This window comes from Apostichopus japonicus, chromosome 16, assembly GCF_037975245.1.
Source record: "Apostichopus japonicus isolate 1M-3 chromosome 16, ASM3797524v1, whole genome shotgun sequence".
Taxonomy (NCBI): domain Eukaryota; kingdom Metazoa; phylum Echinodermata; class Holothuroidea; order Aspidochirotida; family Stichopodidae; genus Apostichopus; species Apostichopus japonicus.
The window spans coordinates 6560390-6574267 of record NC_092576.1 but is presented as its reverse complement, the minus strand read 5'-3'; the positions used below and the strand labels follow the sequence as shown (position 1 = coordinate 6574267).

The window sequence follows — 13878 nt, the reverse complement described above, 5'->3', positions numbered from 1 at the left end:
TTACGTCCGGTTTCGTCCTTTTGGGACTCATTAAGCGAAGGTAGGAATCGAACCCCCCGGATCTTGTGTCACAGAAGTCCGTATACCACTTGACTACAATGATTCTACTGTTGTGTTAAAGCGTATAAATTGGCTTTGTATAACCGTCATTAAGGGCGTATTACCAAAGTGTTATGATTTTACAGAGTGCACCCCTGGTACACAGAATAATCACTCTTCATAGGCAAGCCAAGCCCTCAATGACCGTTATACAAAGCCAATTTATACGCATTCACCCACCATTAGAGTTCCTATACTGCTTTCAGCTCTGCATATTTATCAGTGTCCGCATATAAAGCGGGAGGTCGGGGCTCGAATCCCTGTGGAGGCTGGAAGTTTATCACTGGTCTGGATTTTCACCTCATTAACGTTTTATAATCAACTGTTAGGGGGGGGGGGGGTTGTGTCTGGTGGAAATACATGTTATTGGACTGAGAGGTATATTTATTGTTTCATTTAAAAAAACTGGTATGAACAATGATGATAAAATAAGAGAGGTTTTGCTGTAATGTCTTGTTTATTTTAATAAATTCCTTTCTTTACCGGTATAATAAATAGGATGGAATAGTGGTGATCAAGGTGGTCTTCAAAAAACAAAACAAGAAAATACCTACAGGATAAATTGTACATTTTCTTCTTCAAGGGTTATGAAACATTCATTTTCAAATAAAGCATTTGCTACAACAGTGCTTTAATACCATTAAAATATTCCTAGATGTTTATACATAATGCGATAAAAGATTAACCGATCTTGAACGAGAGGGTTGTAGCTCGCACCCCCCCTTCCCCCATCTCTCCCTCTCTCTCTTCATGCCGCTCTGCAGGGGCGTAGCGAAGGGGTTTTGGTTGGGGGTGTGGAGAATTTGATTTGCCGACGGATCTGGAAGTGGTGACTGAAATGGGGGAGGGGTCTAAGGGGAGGGGGTGTCCCCCTCCCCTTTGGCAATTTTTTAGTTTTGAAACGTCCTTAGATGCAATCTGGTGCATATTTTAAGTAAAATTTGATTTGCCGACGGATCTGGAAGTGGTGACTGAATTGGGGGAGGGGTCTAAGGGGAGGGGGTGTCCCCCTCCCCTTTTGAAATTTTTTAGTTTGAAACGTCCTTAGATGCAATCTGGTGTATATTTTAAGTCAAATTTGATTTGCCGACGGATCTGGAAGTGGTGACTGAAATGGGGGAGTGGTCTAAGGGTAGGGGGTCTACCCCTCCCCTTTTGAAAATTTTTAGTTTTGAAACGTCCTTAGATGCAATCTGGTGTATATTTTAAGTCAAATTTGGCACAGAAGAAGCTCCCTTTCTCCTTTTCTCTATTCAGCTTTCCTTCTTTCTTCCCCTTCCGCTCTCTTCACCTTTTCTCCTTTTGCCGACAGACCCAAAATTTGCCGACAGCGACCAAATTATTGGGGGGTGTGACACCCCCCCACACCCCCCCCCCCCCCGCTCGCTACGCCCCTGTCGCTCTGTATATTAAGAATGTGATCAAAATACTATAGGTATTGGAATGATCAGGCTGGTGGCAATTTGACTCCCACAGAGGTTTTATTTCCAGATCAGACCTGATCGTGATAACTGTAGACAATGATTTAGGCTGTGTGTAAACTACCTAAAATGCACATTAAAACCACTCAGTAGAGCCAACACTTCTGCAAGTAATGATTCTGTTCGTCATTGAATATATATCTTGGGTTCTTTTATATACTCAGGGTAAATTTATTCCTACTTACTTTCACATTACAATGGTGCATGTGATTAATTGGAATCAGGGCGCCATATTAGCCTCTTTGAGAATGTCTTCCTCGATGATTGACTCATAGATTTCAGTTACCCTATGCCAAATATGGTTATAACTAAAAATTTGAACTAAAAAGTTATTTTCAACAATTAAGTGGAATTTCAAACATACTCAAAAATATCCTATAGCATCTATTGTGAGAGAATTTTTATAAAAAATAATATATACAAGTTACTTTCAGTTACATCATGCTGATTGTAAATAATAAAATGACTTACGTATATATAATGAAGTACACAATGAGTAGCTATTTATTAATTTATACGATATAAACGCATAATTCAGTGATATGACATCATCACATTATGCAGTTTGAGTTTTTTATTCTCTTTGATACTTTACATGGATTCATTTCATGAATACTTTTAAATATATTCCTACAAAGAATACTAAAATAGATGAAATCCAACCTTACTAAAAAAGGACAAATTCCAAGAAAATATACGGATAAATATGGTCAACACATTTTTTTTTAACAATACATACATGTGAATAATCCATTTGAGTCATTTATCTATGATCTCCATTTATAGAATAAAATATAAGAACTTCGAAATTTCATCTCATTCTTGCATATTCTCCCAAAAAAAATATAAAACCCTCCTCTTCTCCTTCTTATATTAAACTCATAACTGGAACTGAGGACGGAATATTGATTGCTACTTAAAAAAAAAAAAAATATGTTTTCTCAAAACTCAATGTTAAAAAAGTTTCACCAGCAAAACTAAGAAATCTATGAAGAATAACTCCAATAAAATCTACAAACTTTTGTGTAAGAAATATTTCTCCCTCACCCCCATCTCTTTTACTTTTCTTTTTTCTGAATTTTTAAATAATTTTGAGCAATGAAAAATGTCCATATGTAAATGTTCTTCTTTGATCTGAAAAAGGATCCATTTACTTGACCGCTATTTTTTTTTAAACTTGTCATTATTTAACATTAATTTATTTTAGAGTACCATTCAATCTTGTTACGTTCTATTTAATTGCAAAAGTTTATCTTTGGAGACTTCTTGAACTATTGATGGTAAATTCTAGTCATTAATAAGCATATCTTTTTCTTTAAGGTCATTCGGTTTTGTCAAAAATGTAGGGAATGTAAGTTTTCTGCTGTTTTCTGAAATGTATGTTTTCTGCTGGAGAAGATTGCTGGTAAGATTTATGATAATTTTGTTTTTATTTTTACAATTCTTCATGATAGCGACTGAGCTCTCTTTTTTTCCTCTTCTTCGCATCCGGGTAGGTCAATTCAAACCTGCCAGCGTCCAGTGAACTTGAGACAAACAGAGCGCTGCCCTCTATGGTACCGTCGTGACCGTAGATGCCTTGATCTAAGAGTGTGGTGTCACCTGATCGGGATTTGTAAGAAAGAAAAAAAAAAAATAATAATAATTAGATGCATTGATCTTAGAGCGTGGTGTCACCTGATCGGGATTTGTAAGGGATAAACAGCAATTATTTTTACCACGCCTGAGCAACTACTGATGTGGGAGAAACCCGCAAGGGCTTATGGATTGCAACTTACACGTCGGGTGGCTTCCAATTCAACATGCTAACTCAAACTTGAAATCTTTTCAATTTTAGAAAGTCATTTCAGATGGAAAAACCGTAGACTGCTCTTGGATGAAAAACCCACCTTACTATGTCCTGGCCGGGAATCGAACCCTGAAACTCCCAATTGCTAAGCCTCATTGCTTCAAATGCCACCGCCTTTATCTACTCGGTCACAGCACCAATTTCATTTCATTTTCATTTCTTTATTCCAGTATAAATTTACAGAGAAATTTATAAATAGGATAAAAATATAACAATATACAGAACATCAAAATACAGGTTAAGACATATAAAAGTTTATGAGACTAAGTTAATAGTGAAAACATAAAAAGCGTTACAAAAGTTATCAAAATTATCAAGAAACTACAACAAAGGATCTAAGAAGCTGTCTTTACCAGTTTACAAAAAGGGGCTGTTCTGTAAATAAAATGAGTTCTTAAAGAGTAAAAATTCTAAAACATTACCAAAAAGCTACAATAAAGGATCTAAGGAGCCGTTTTGTACAAAAATGGTTGCTCTGTAAATAAACGAGTTCTTAAAGAGTATAATTCTAAAAGATGGCATTATATTTGGATTTCTCAAATTGTAATTTGTTTTATTGCACAGAGAGTTGAGCTTGGAATGTAGAGGATGTTCGTTAGAAGTTTGAATATTTTTGACAAGTCGTATAAATTCATTCCTAGCAGATTCATTGACTCTATGTACAAGATTCTCATAATTAAGGATGAAAATTTTGGAACAAAATTTAAGAAAACTTCTTATTCTTCTCTTATCTTTCACGTGTACAAAATGATACCATACTGGAACCGCATATACTAGGATCGACAAGACAGACGCCACGAATACCCTTTCTATTGTATCACTGGAAAAGTATGGGACAGTGAATGCTAATGTCGAAACAATATAATACACTTTAGCTAACATTTTCGGGATATGATTTGAGAGATATGATCAATGAAACATCATCTCAATGAATCTCATCTACACAGTTCACTTTAATAATTAAAAGTTTCAACACTTTGCTATCCAAATTTCCAAATAACTGAAAAGTTTCTTCCTTGATTATAAATTTAATGATATAGCTCGTATTTGGACCAAGGTCACGACCTAAACCTAAATCTAACATTACTCAGTTGGTAACAATAGGTCTTTATTATTCACACAAGTCTCTCTAAAATCCTTTGGACATTTCCAAGGGAGAAGTGACAAACAGGTTGCTCCCCTAACCTCCCCCCCCCTTGAATACCCCACCCCCATCAAAATCCTCTATCTCTATCTCTATGGCTACACCATTGATAAGTACAGCCAGAAATCCTTTTGACTGTAATCGTTAAGACATTTCCATATAAACAGGAGTGACAATACAATAGCTACTCTGTAAACCATCATAGATGGAACAGGTTGCTCCCCTCACCCCCCATACCCCACCCCCATCACAATCCTTTCTCCCTCTCTCTGTCTGACTACACCATTGATTTAAGACTCACCGTCCTCCTCGTTATCCATAGAGAAGTGAGCGTCCAACAGCCGTTTGTGATTTTGCCGATGAAGGTAAGGAAGCTCTAAATGGTCCTGGATTTCACTGTCCAGTAGAGCCAGACCCCAGACGCGAACCTGACCAAGGAGAGGCACGGAGAGATTCAAGTCCAGATGAAATATTGTAGCCATACCCAAAAAATGATATATTTTAGGTAAGGTTTTACATCTTTTTCATAATCCCTTAACCTTTTCACTTTGACACATCCAGTCCATTCACCATGCCTGGATGTATTTAATTACTCTCTCCCTCTCTATTACTACGTGTTCCCTTCATATTCCCCATTGCATCCACCCCTCCCTTCCTCTTCTCTTCCTTCCTCCTATCTCTCCTACCTTCCTTTTCCCTCATAACCCTCCCATCCTCCCCGATCCTCTTGTTTGACAAGTACCCTGCCCTCCTTCACACCTCATATCTCTACAGAAGATCACCTTTTTACTCTCTGGTGTCACCTATTTTAACTATTTCACTCTGTTTCTGTGAGTCATCCTACAACATTAATTACATCTGAAACGTTCAGGGTTTTTTTTTTCTCTCTTTCTGCATGCCTGATAAAAATTTGCTAGATTCTTTGCTAAGGATCAGAGTGTAACATGCCCTAAGGTACATTTTCATTCAATTTTTTTTTAAGTTAAATTCATTTATCATAATGTAGACAATCCTTCCTTAAGACTTACTTCATCCAAGATGGCTTCCAGGAAGGCTGTGTCGTTATTTCTTCCGATGTATAACACCGTACTATTATCCTAAAGGAAGGATCAAAAAATTAAAGGCAGTGAGGATGGTTTCTCCAAAAGGAAATACATCTCAACAAGAGAGTGAGTTACGTAAATGCATGACGTTCCCTGTGTCCGACATTTTCATTCTAGCAGGGTATCGTTCCAACCAGAAGCAAATCTTAATTTCAAACTTTGCTTCTGAGAGTAGGATCCTGCCAGGATCGAATGACCAGACACTGAAACCTTCATACATCTTCAAATCCTTCAGGAAAGAAAAAAGAGTTGTGTTGAATTTGATAGAAAACTGTTTGTGACCAGGAAGAGCAGAAGGGCATCTGCTAGATGAACAAAGACTGTCTGCTTGATGAACAAAATATGGAAGCAAACTCTAAAGCAACAACAGACACTTCATATCTAGAGTCTAGAGTCATTGCTCAAACTGGGTATAACTGTAGGAAAAGTTTTAGTAATCTTGTGTGAAAGTTTTACAATTAAGTGATACAAGTCCAGTGTAGTTTATCTAAATATATCTGTTATAGTTCCAAATTATGTGACTGTGAAAGATGGTGAATATTTGGAATATTGAAGACGTAATGAAACTCCCACAATTTAGGTTAAAGGGTTTATCAATTACTTCTGCTCTCTGAGAATTATATCAAATATGTTCTTCTTTTAGCTTGGTATCCAGAACATGGCATCCAAGAATGAGATTCATCGCTACTTTACACTTGACTTTACCCTAAACTTGGTACATTTTCCCATTGATTTAGTTTCGTTTCTGATGAGGATACATCGTGATCGGAAAGCTAAACAAGATCATCGTCAACCCAATTCAGCCTTCTGATATTGCAAAGGGTAACATATTCCACAAAAAATATATTCAACACGAACTCTCAGCAAGTTAATCAAGTTATTTTACATTAACTGCATTGTGTAGTCTGTAGCATGTAAGATTCACATTTCAGTCATCACACTTCACTGTTCAGACATCACACCTCCCACTTCAGTCATCACACTTTGGCCATCACACTTCCGACATCACACTTCCGACATCACACTTTGGCCACCAGACTTCGGTCATCACACTTCATGCACACTCCAGTCATCACACTTCTCAGTAAAAACATCACACTTCACCGTACACATCACACTTCAGTCATCACACTTCGATACTCACACTTCAGTCATCACACTTCACATTTCAGTCATCAAACTTCACCGTACACTTAATATGTGAGTTGAATTTCAATTTTCAAACATAATACAACACAAGCTTGTTGAAATTCTCTCCAAAATAAAGATCTTCTATAAACTACCGGGTACTGACGAGGTAACAGCTAAAAGCGCAAACCCAAGCATTGGACCAGTGTACTTTATTCTACTCTATTTTTCCTACATAGAGCATAAAGTCTTCCAGAATCGCCCATCTACAGCTACAGATAACAGTTGTGAATGCTATGTCCAATCCAAGAATTAATGTACTCACCCAATCCACAGATGGTACGTCAGTCTGACTGCCATCCAACGTCCCATTGATGAAGACACTTAACTCTAAATCTAGAAGAAACAGATAAAGTAAAGTCATAACAAATTAGCCCAATATGTGAATTCCTGTTGTTAGTTTCATTTCATTTAACTGTGAATGCTTTCCATAAATATTCTCATCTTTTTGCTATTAAGTTTAGCTGTGTTTACAATTAGCCATGTTAAGCTACCTTAAATTATTACAGCTAACATCTTAGTTGGATTTATGAAGATTCTCATTCAGGGGAAGGACAAGGGGAGGGAGGCAAGAGAGGCAGAGAGGGAGATGGGAGGAAAGGAGGGGAGAACAGAGTGGGTGGGAAAGTAGAGGGAGCGTGGAAGAGTGGAGGAAGAGGTGTAAGGTAGAGGGGGAGCAGGGGAAGGGTAGAGGGGAGCAGGGGAAGGGTAGAGGGGGAGCTGGTGAAGATTAGAGGGGAGCAGGACAATGGCAGAGAGGAGCATGGGAAGGGTAAACATAAGAGAGAGGGAAAGAGGGATTCATAGGAGAGGGCCCGGGAGAGTCTGGAGAAATACCTCTGAAGAAGACGAATAGAACTAGGAGAGAAAAAAAACGTTCATGTGAGAGATTAGGAGAGGAAGTAAAGGAAATGCAACATTCAGAGCCACAATCGTTCTACTGTCCTCAAGCATGGCATCTTGTACCATTTATCCTAAGTAACCTTAACACAGGGGCCTCTACGTGACATGACACTTTGGTACTTACTCTGTGCATCATATCTCATAGCAATGTGATTCCAGGCTGTTTCAACCAGAGAGGATCCCGCTGAAAGTGTCGTCCCTCCTAGCGAGCAATTAGTTACCCTGCAAACAAATCATAGAACTGGTATTAACAAAGGGATGTTAGGGTAGGGGGGCCCATTATGCAATCGAACTAGAAAAGTCTGGAAGAGGGTACAAACTGCTAGAATTTTGATAGGTTCAGATGGAAGGGTAACAAAATCAAGAAGAGTTTGGCTATCATCCTGTGGTTGTTACTTCTTTTTAAGTGGTCAAATAGGAGTGTTAGCTCAGTGGTTAACCCCGGTACCTTTCAATAATAAGGTCCCGAGATCGAGTCACTCCAAGATTAATGTAAGTTGTCCAGTTACAGAGTTGTTAACAATTGACAATTCATAATCATGGATGTTAAATTAGAATCTAAGAGACTGTCTTCAGTCAGTTGCAGCTTTGATAAGCCAATGATGGCTTCTTCGCGAGTTCCTGCATGCAGGAGGATCTAAAAATAAAAAAATACAATACAAATCTTGCGAGGGATGATTGATATGACTACACTCATCCTATTCCAATGTGAGCTAAAAGTAATGAATTTCACACCCAAAAACAAAAAAATGTGGTGTTTAGGAATTAGACAAAATATACACTAGGCACAGAACAAAGCAGTCATAGGCTTGTCACAAGCTCAACAGAAACAAACTTTGCTAAAATTTTACAAATTCAACTTAAAAATCATAGTATTCAGTACTCAGATGATAGCTTGGACAAATAATGCCAACAAAAAAAAGAAATAGTTTTGTGCAGAAAACAACACTCACTTATTTTGAACAGAGAAGCAGAGATTTCCATCGGAGCTACAGAGGATAGGCATGTCTGAAGATGGAGCCCCATTTTCTAAGTAGATCCAAGTTTCCAGGGTAAAGCTGGCATCAATGGACAGGTTCTTGATGGACGGCAGGGTCACAAAGTCATCGACACCATCCAACATTAAAGCTTGGTTTACCCTGAATTTTTTTTTTTTAATTAAGAAATAATCAAACTTTATTGAATGGTCATCAGCCAATCCTCACGTGACAGTATTACTCAAGAGAACCGTTTTGTACACAGTTTAATATGTGGAGCAATGTCATCATTCATGATACAGCCCAATGAATTGTAAGGCCTACTGCCCTACTGTGTTTTACGCTGTTGTGTTATCAGGGTACGATTGTTCGAAGAAGAGGCCGTGAAAGTAATACCCTTGTTGCGCAAGGGTATTACGTTGTTGCGCAAGGGTTATCAGCCAATCCGGACTTGACAGTATTTCTTGAGAAAACCGTTTTTTGTTCACAGTTTAATATATGTCGAGCAATGTCATCATGCATGCTACAGCCCAATGAATAATAAGGCCTACTGCCCTACTCTGTTTTACGCTGTCGTGTGATCATGGTACGATCGTTCGAAGAAGAGGCTGTGAAAGTAATACCCTTGTTGCGCAAGGGTATTACGTTGTTGCACAAGGGATACGCCATTCAATAGTTACGTCACAGCTTCTCTATAGCTATATCTACCTCTATTTCATTCTATGCTATTAAAGTGGTGGAGGTATTACTCTATAGCTATAAAGTAGTGGGGGTATTACTCTATATCTATACCTACCCTTTACACTATTTCATTCTATGCATATTAAAGTGGCAGGGTATTACGCTATAGCTATAAAGTGGTGGGGGTATTACTCTATATCTATACCTACCCTTTACACTATTTCATTCTATGCATATTAAAGTGGCAGGGTATTACGCTATAGCTATAAAGTGGTGGGGGTATTACTCTATATCTATACCTACCCTTTACACTATTTCATTCTATGCATATTAAAGTGGCAGGGTATTACGCTATAGCTATAAAGTGGTGGGGGTATTACTCTATATCTATACCTACCCTTTACACTATTTCATTCTATGCATATTAAAGTGGCAGGGTATTACGCTATAGCTATAAAGTGGTGGGGGTATTACTCTATATCTATACCTACCCTTTACACTATTTCATTCTATGCATATTAAAGTGGCAGGGTATTACGCTATAGCTATAAAGTGGTGGGGGTATTACTCTATATCTATACCTACCCTTTACACTATTTCATTCTATGCATATTAAAGTGGCAGGGTATTACGCTATAGCTATAAAGTGGTGGGGGTATTACTCTATATCTATACCTACCCTTTACACTATTTCATTCTATGCATATTAAAGTGGCAGGGTATTACGCTATAGCTATAAAGTGGTGGGGGTATTACTCTCTATAGCTATACCTACCCTTTACACTATTTCATTCTATGCATATTAAAGTGGCAGGGTATTACGCTATAGCTATAAAGTGGTGGGGGTATTACTCTATATCTATACCTACCCTTTACACTATTTCATTCTATGCATATTAAAGTGGCAGGGTATTACGCTATAGCTATAAAGTGGTGGGGGTATTACTCTATAGCTATAAAGTGGTGGGGGTATTACTGTATAGCTAGCTATACCTACCTCTCTGCACACTCAGCTTTCAGACCAGACCAAATCACATCTGGCTGGTCGTAGACGAAGACTCCCAACCTCCCTCCGGCGTAAGAAGTATCGTAAAGATCGCCAGAATCCACCAGTATTGAAGCTCCCTGCCGGACAGTCAACCTTGAAAATAAAATTAAATAGAGATAAATACTGTAAACAGACTTCTTACCTACTGAAAAAAAACCTTGTAGGTGAATATGAAAAAATTAAAATGCTTCTGAACCTGAGGTATATCTTTTCCCAATAGAATTCCTATCCAATCTCTTATCTGTAGATATCTGCTTAATTAAACAAATCTGTAATCCATTAAGATAACTAGGCCTACTCTGTTAGCTAATGAAGCAAAGACCACAAGACTGTATCTGCATAGTCCCACTTTATCTTCAATGGTTGAGTGGTATTCATTGCACACACATTTGTAGGCCATTAGAACATTTGTGTTTACAATCATACAGGTGACAGGTCAATTAATTACTAGCGCTCAAAGATGAATCCTAATGGCAGTATTTGGGGTAGTTTATGCTATCAAGTAACCAATCATTAATGCTCGAGTGCATTTGAAGAGACTGTTTTTCCATAGGCAGTCTTGACCGTCATGCCACTTAATTTTTGTTGAGTGGTAATCATTGCATACACATCATTTGGAGCTTACTGCTAGGTAATTGTATATCATTGACTGTCACCACAAGTGTGAATGGCCTAGCAAAGATTAATAACTAATGAGTGAAACACAACACCGATAGCCTAAGTTAGCCAATTAATTAAATTATTTCAGGGAGACTGAATTGTACCCACAGAATTGGGCCACCTTGCCGGTAGGGGGGTGGGGGGTGGACGTTACTGGACCAGGTTTCTATTGGGAGACTTTCACTTTCACCTATCCTATCACATTGTCCAAATTTTTTTCATTTTATGTGATCCATCGGGTTCAAATAAATACCTGATCAAGCCAACGGATGGTCTATGAGACAGGTACCACCTATATGAGGTGCGATGTTCCCAGCCAGTCATCCACGGGTCGTGCCAGAGCAGCTCCGTTTCGCCCGTCGTGCTCTGAGCATACCAGATAGCGTTCGCCAGAGTACTGCTGGGTCCTGAGCTGGATGCGACTTTCTAGATATATATATATATATAAAAAATTATTAATTGTCATGATTCTGATGAATGTCATAATCAACAAATTAAGCAGCGGTTATCAGATGTAAAAAAAGAAAAACATCTCTAGGAAATGAAGAGAAAATATCCTTGAATTGAAAGTCTTTAGAATTTGTTGGTCAAAGCAAAGCAATTATACCTAAATGCCCTATCTGTTCACATAACAGTTAAAGAACTTGAGAGAGAGAGAGAGAGGGGGGGGGGGGGGGTTGGCTAACCATGCTTAAAATGTTTATACATCTAATGCCTGAGAAATAAACCTTTACCAGGGATGAGCCTGGGGTAAAAAAAAATAACGGAACTGTGCCAAAATTGCGGTATAGGCTCCAGTTTGCATATGCTACAGTGTGTTAGGACACTAGTTTTTGTTCCCCTGCAAGTTGGATATCCATAGGTAATGAAAAACATGCAAAAAACGGATCAAATGAAACAACGCTGTTGTTAGGAATTCACGGAAATTGAGAGGTGTAAATTTCGGAGGTAAAAAAAGACATCACGGATATTCCACGAAGTGGCTGAAAAAGCTCATGCCTGCTTTACCGTCGTGACTTCACATCCACATCTTACTGACCAAATGTTGGTAACTATGCTCCATCCATTGGTATATTTAGACCCAAGAGCAATCAGTACCTTTACCACTGTGACAGCTGCCCAACAACACCACATCCAAAACGTACGGGGCTCAGGATAAACTCAAATTTAACCATTTCACAAACTCTAGTATATCCCACGCTGCCTTTAAGTTTTGACTCGGCTATTCCACCGCAATCAATTCAACACAGGGGAATCAAATCAACCTTATCCTGCGACGAATCGGAATTTATACCGGACGTTTGTTTTCTTCTGATTCTCCTTACCTTAATCTGGATTCCTCTCAGTCCGGGAGAATAGTTAGGATTGTTACCGTTGTCGTGCTTCCACAAGACGAGGTAGAACTTCCGATTACTCTGATAGCCAAACACGATACCCATAAAGTTTTCTCCCATGTCACCGTTGACGTACCAGGTGCCCGAGTAGTCGACAGGGCCGTAGCCGTTCAACCCTATCAACATGGACGGCATCTCTGTATCGTTGATGTGACGGATGTCCTTGCCCTGTTATAACCAATGGAAACAAAGCATTCTTCATGATCCTTGTACCAAACATTTCAAGGTTGATTTCCACAAATAATGCAAATTTTGGGATGTTGTATAATTAACATATGTTTTGAACAGTATCAGTATGTGAAGAGAAATATCAGCATTTTACATATTAATTATAACATCAGAAAATAGCAACAATAGTCAATATGTTATGTTTCAATATCTGTACTACATCAGAAATAAAGATCAACATGTCACAACTCAATATCAACATGTCATAACTCAATATCAACATGTCACAACTCAATAACAACCAATATCAACATGTCACAACTCAATATCAACCAATATCAACATGTCACAACTCAATAACAACATGTCACAACTCAATATCAACATGTCACAACTCAATAACAACATGTCACAACTCAATATCAACATGTCACAACTCAATAACAACCAATATCAACATGTCACAACTCAATAACAACATGTCACAATTCAATATCAACATGTCACAACTCAATAACCAATATCAACATGTCACAACTCAATACCAACATGTCAAAACTCAATAACAACATGTCACAACACAATATCAACATGTCACAACTCAATAACAACCAATATCAACATGTCACAACTCACTAACAACATGTCATAACTCAATATCAACATGTCACAACTCAATAACAACATGTCACAACTCAATATCAACATTTCACAACTCAATAACAACATGTCATAACTCAATATCAACATGTCACAACTCAATAACAACCAATATACAACATGTCACAACTCAAAAACAACATGTCATAACTCAATATCAACATGTTACAACTCAATATCAACATGTCACAACTCAATATCAACCAATATCAACATGTCACAACTCAATAACAACATGTCAAAACTCAATAACAACATGTCACAACTCAATAACAAAATGTCACAACTCAATATCAACATGTCATAACTCAATAACAACATGTCACAACTCAATATCAACATGTCATAACTCAATAACAACATGTCACAACTCAATAACAACCAATATCAACATGTCACAACTCAATAACAACATGTCACAACTCAATATCAGCATGTCACAACTCAATAACAACATGTCACAACTCAATAACAACCAATGTCAACATGTCACAACTCAATAACAACATGTCATAGCTCAATA

At 37.9% G+C, this 13878-nt stretch overlaps 1 protein-coding gene across 6 annotated transcripts in view; it reads right to left on the bottom strand.

Annotated features, from left to right (window-relative positions):
• Nucleotides 1-1113: 1113 nt before the first annotated feature.
• The window catches only part of LOC139982065 (uncharacterized), a 76815-nt gene continuing 64050 nt past the window's right edge, over nt 1114-13878 (bottom strand). For 4 of the 6 annotated variants that reach the window (XM_071994577.1, XM_071994580.1, XM_071994582.1 and 1 more), the window contains 9 exons: nt 12459-12695; nt 11387-11559; nt 10423-10566; nt 8721-8906; nt 7892-7989; nt 7130-7200; nt 5602-5670; nt 4875-5001; nt 1114-3182 (listed from right to left, as the gene is read on the bottom strand). In XM_071994577.1, the coding sequence (XP_071850678.1) occupies nt 3016-3182; nt 4875-5001; nt 5602-5670; nt 7130-7200; nt 7892-7989; nt 8721-8906; nt 10423-10566; nt 11387-11559; nt 12459-12695 (1272 nt within the window). In that variant the 3' untranslated portion in view covers nt 1114-3015. Of the gene's footprint in view, nt 3183-3225; nt 3258-4874; nt 5002-5601; nt 5671-7129; nt 7201-7891; nt 7990-8720; nt 8907-10422; nt 10567-11386; nt 11560-12458; nt 12696-13878 lie in introns of those variants that run through there. The other 2 variants (XM_071994581.1, XM_071994578.1) reach the window with 2 other exon arrangements.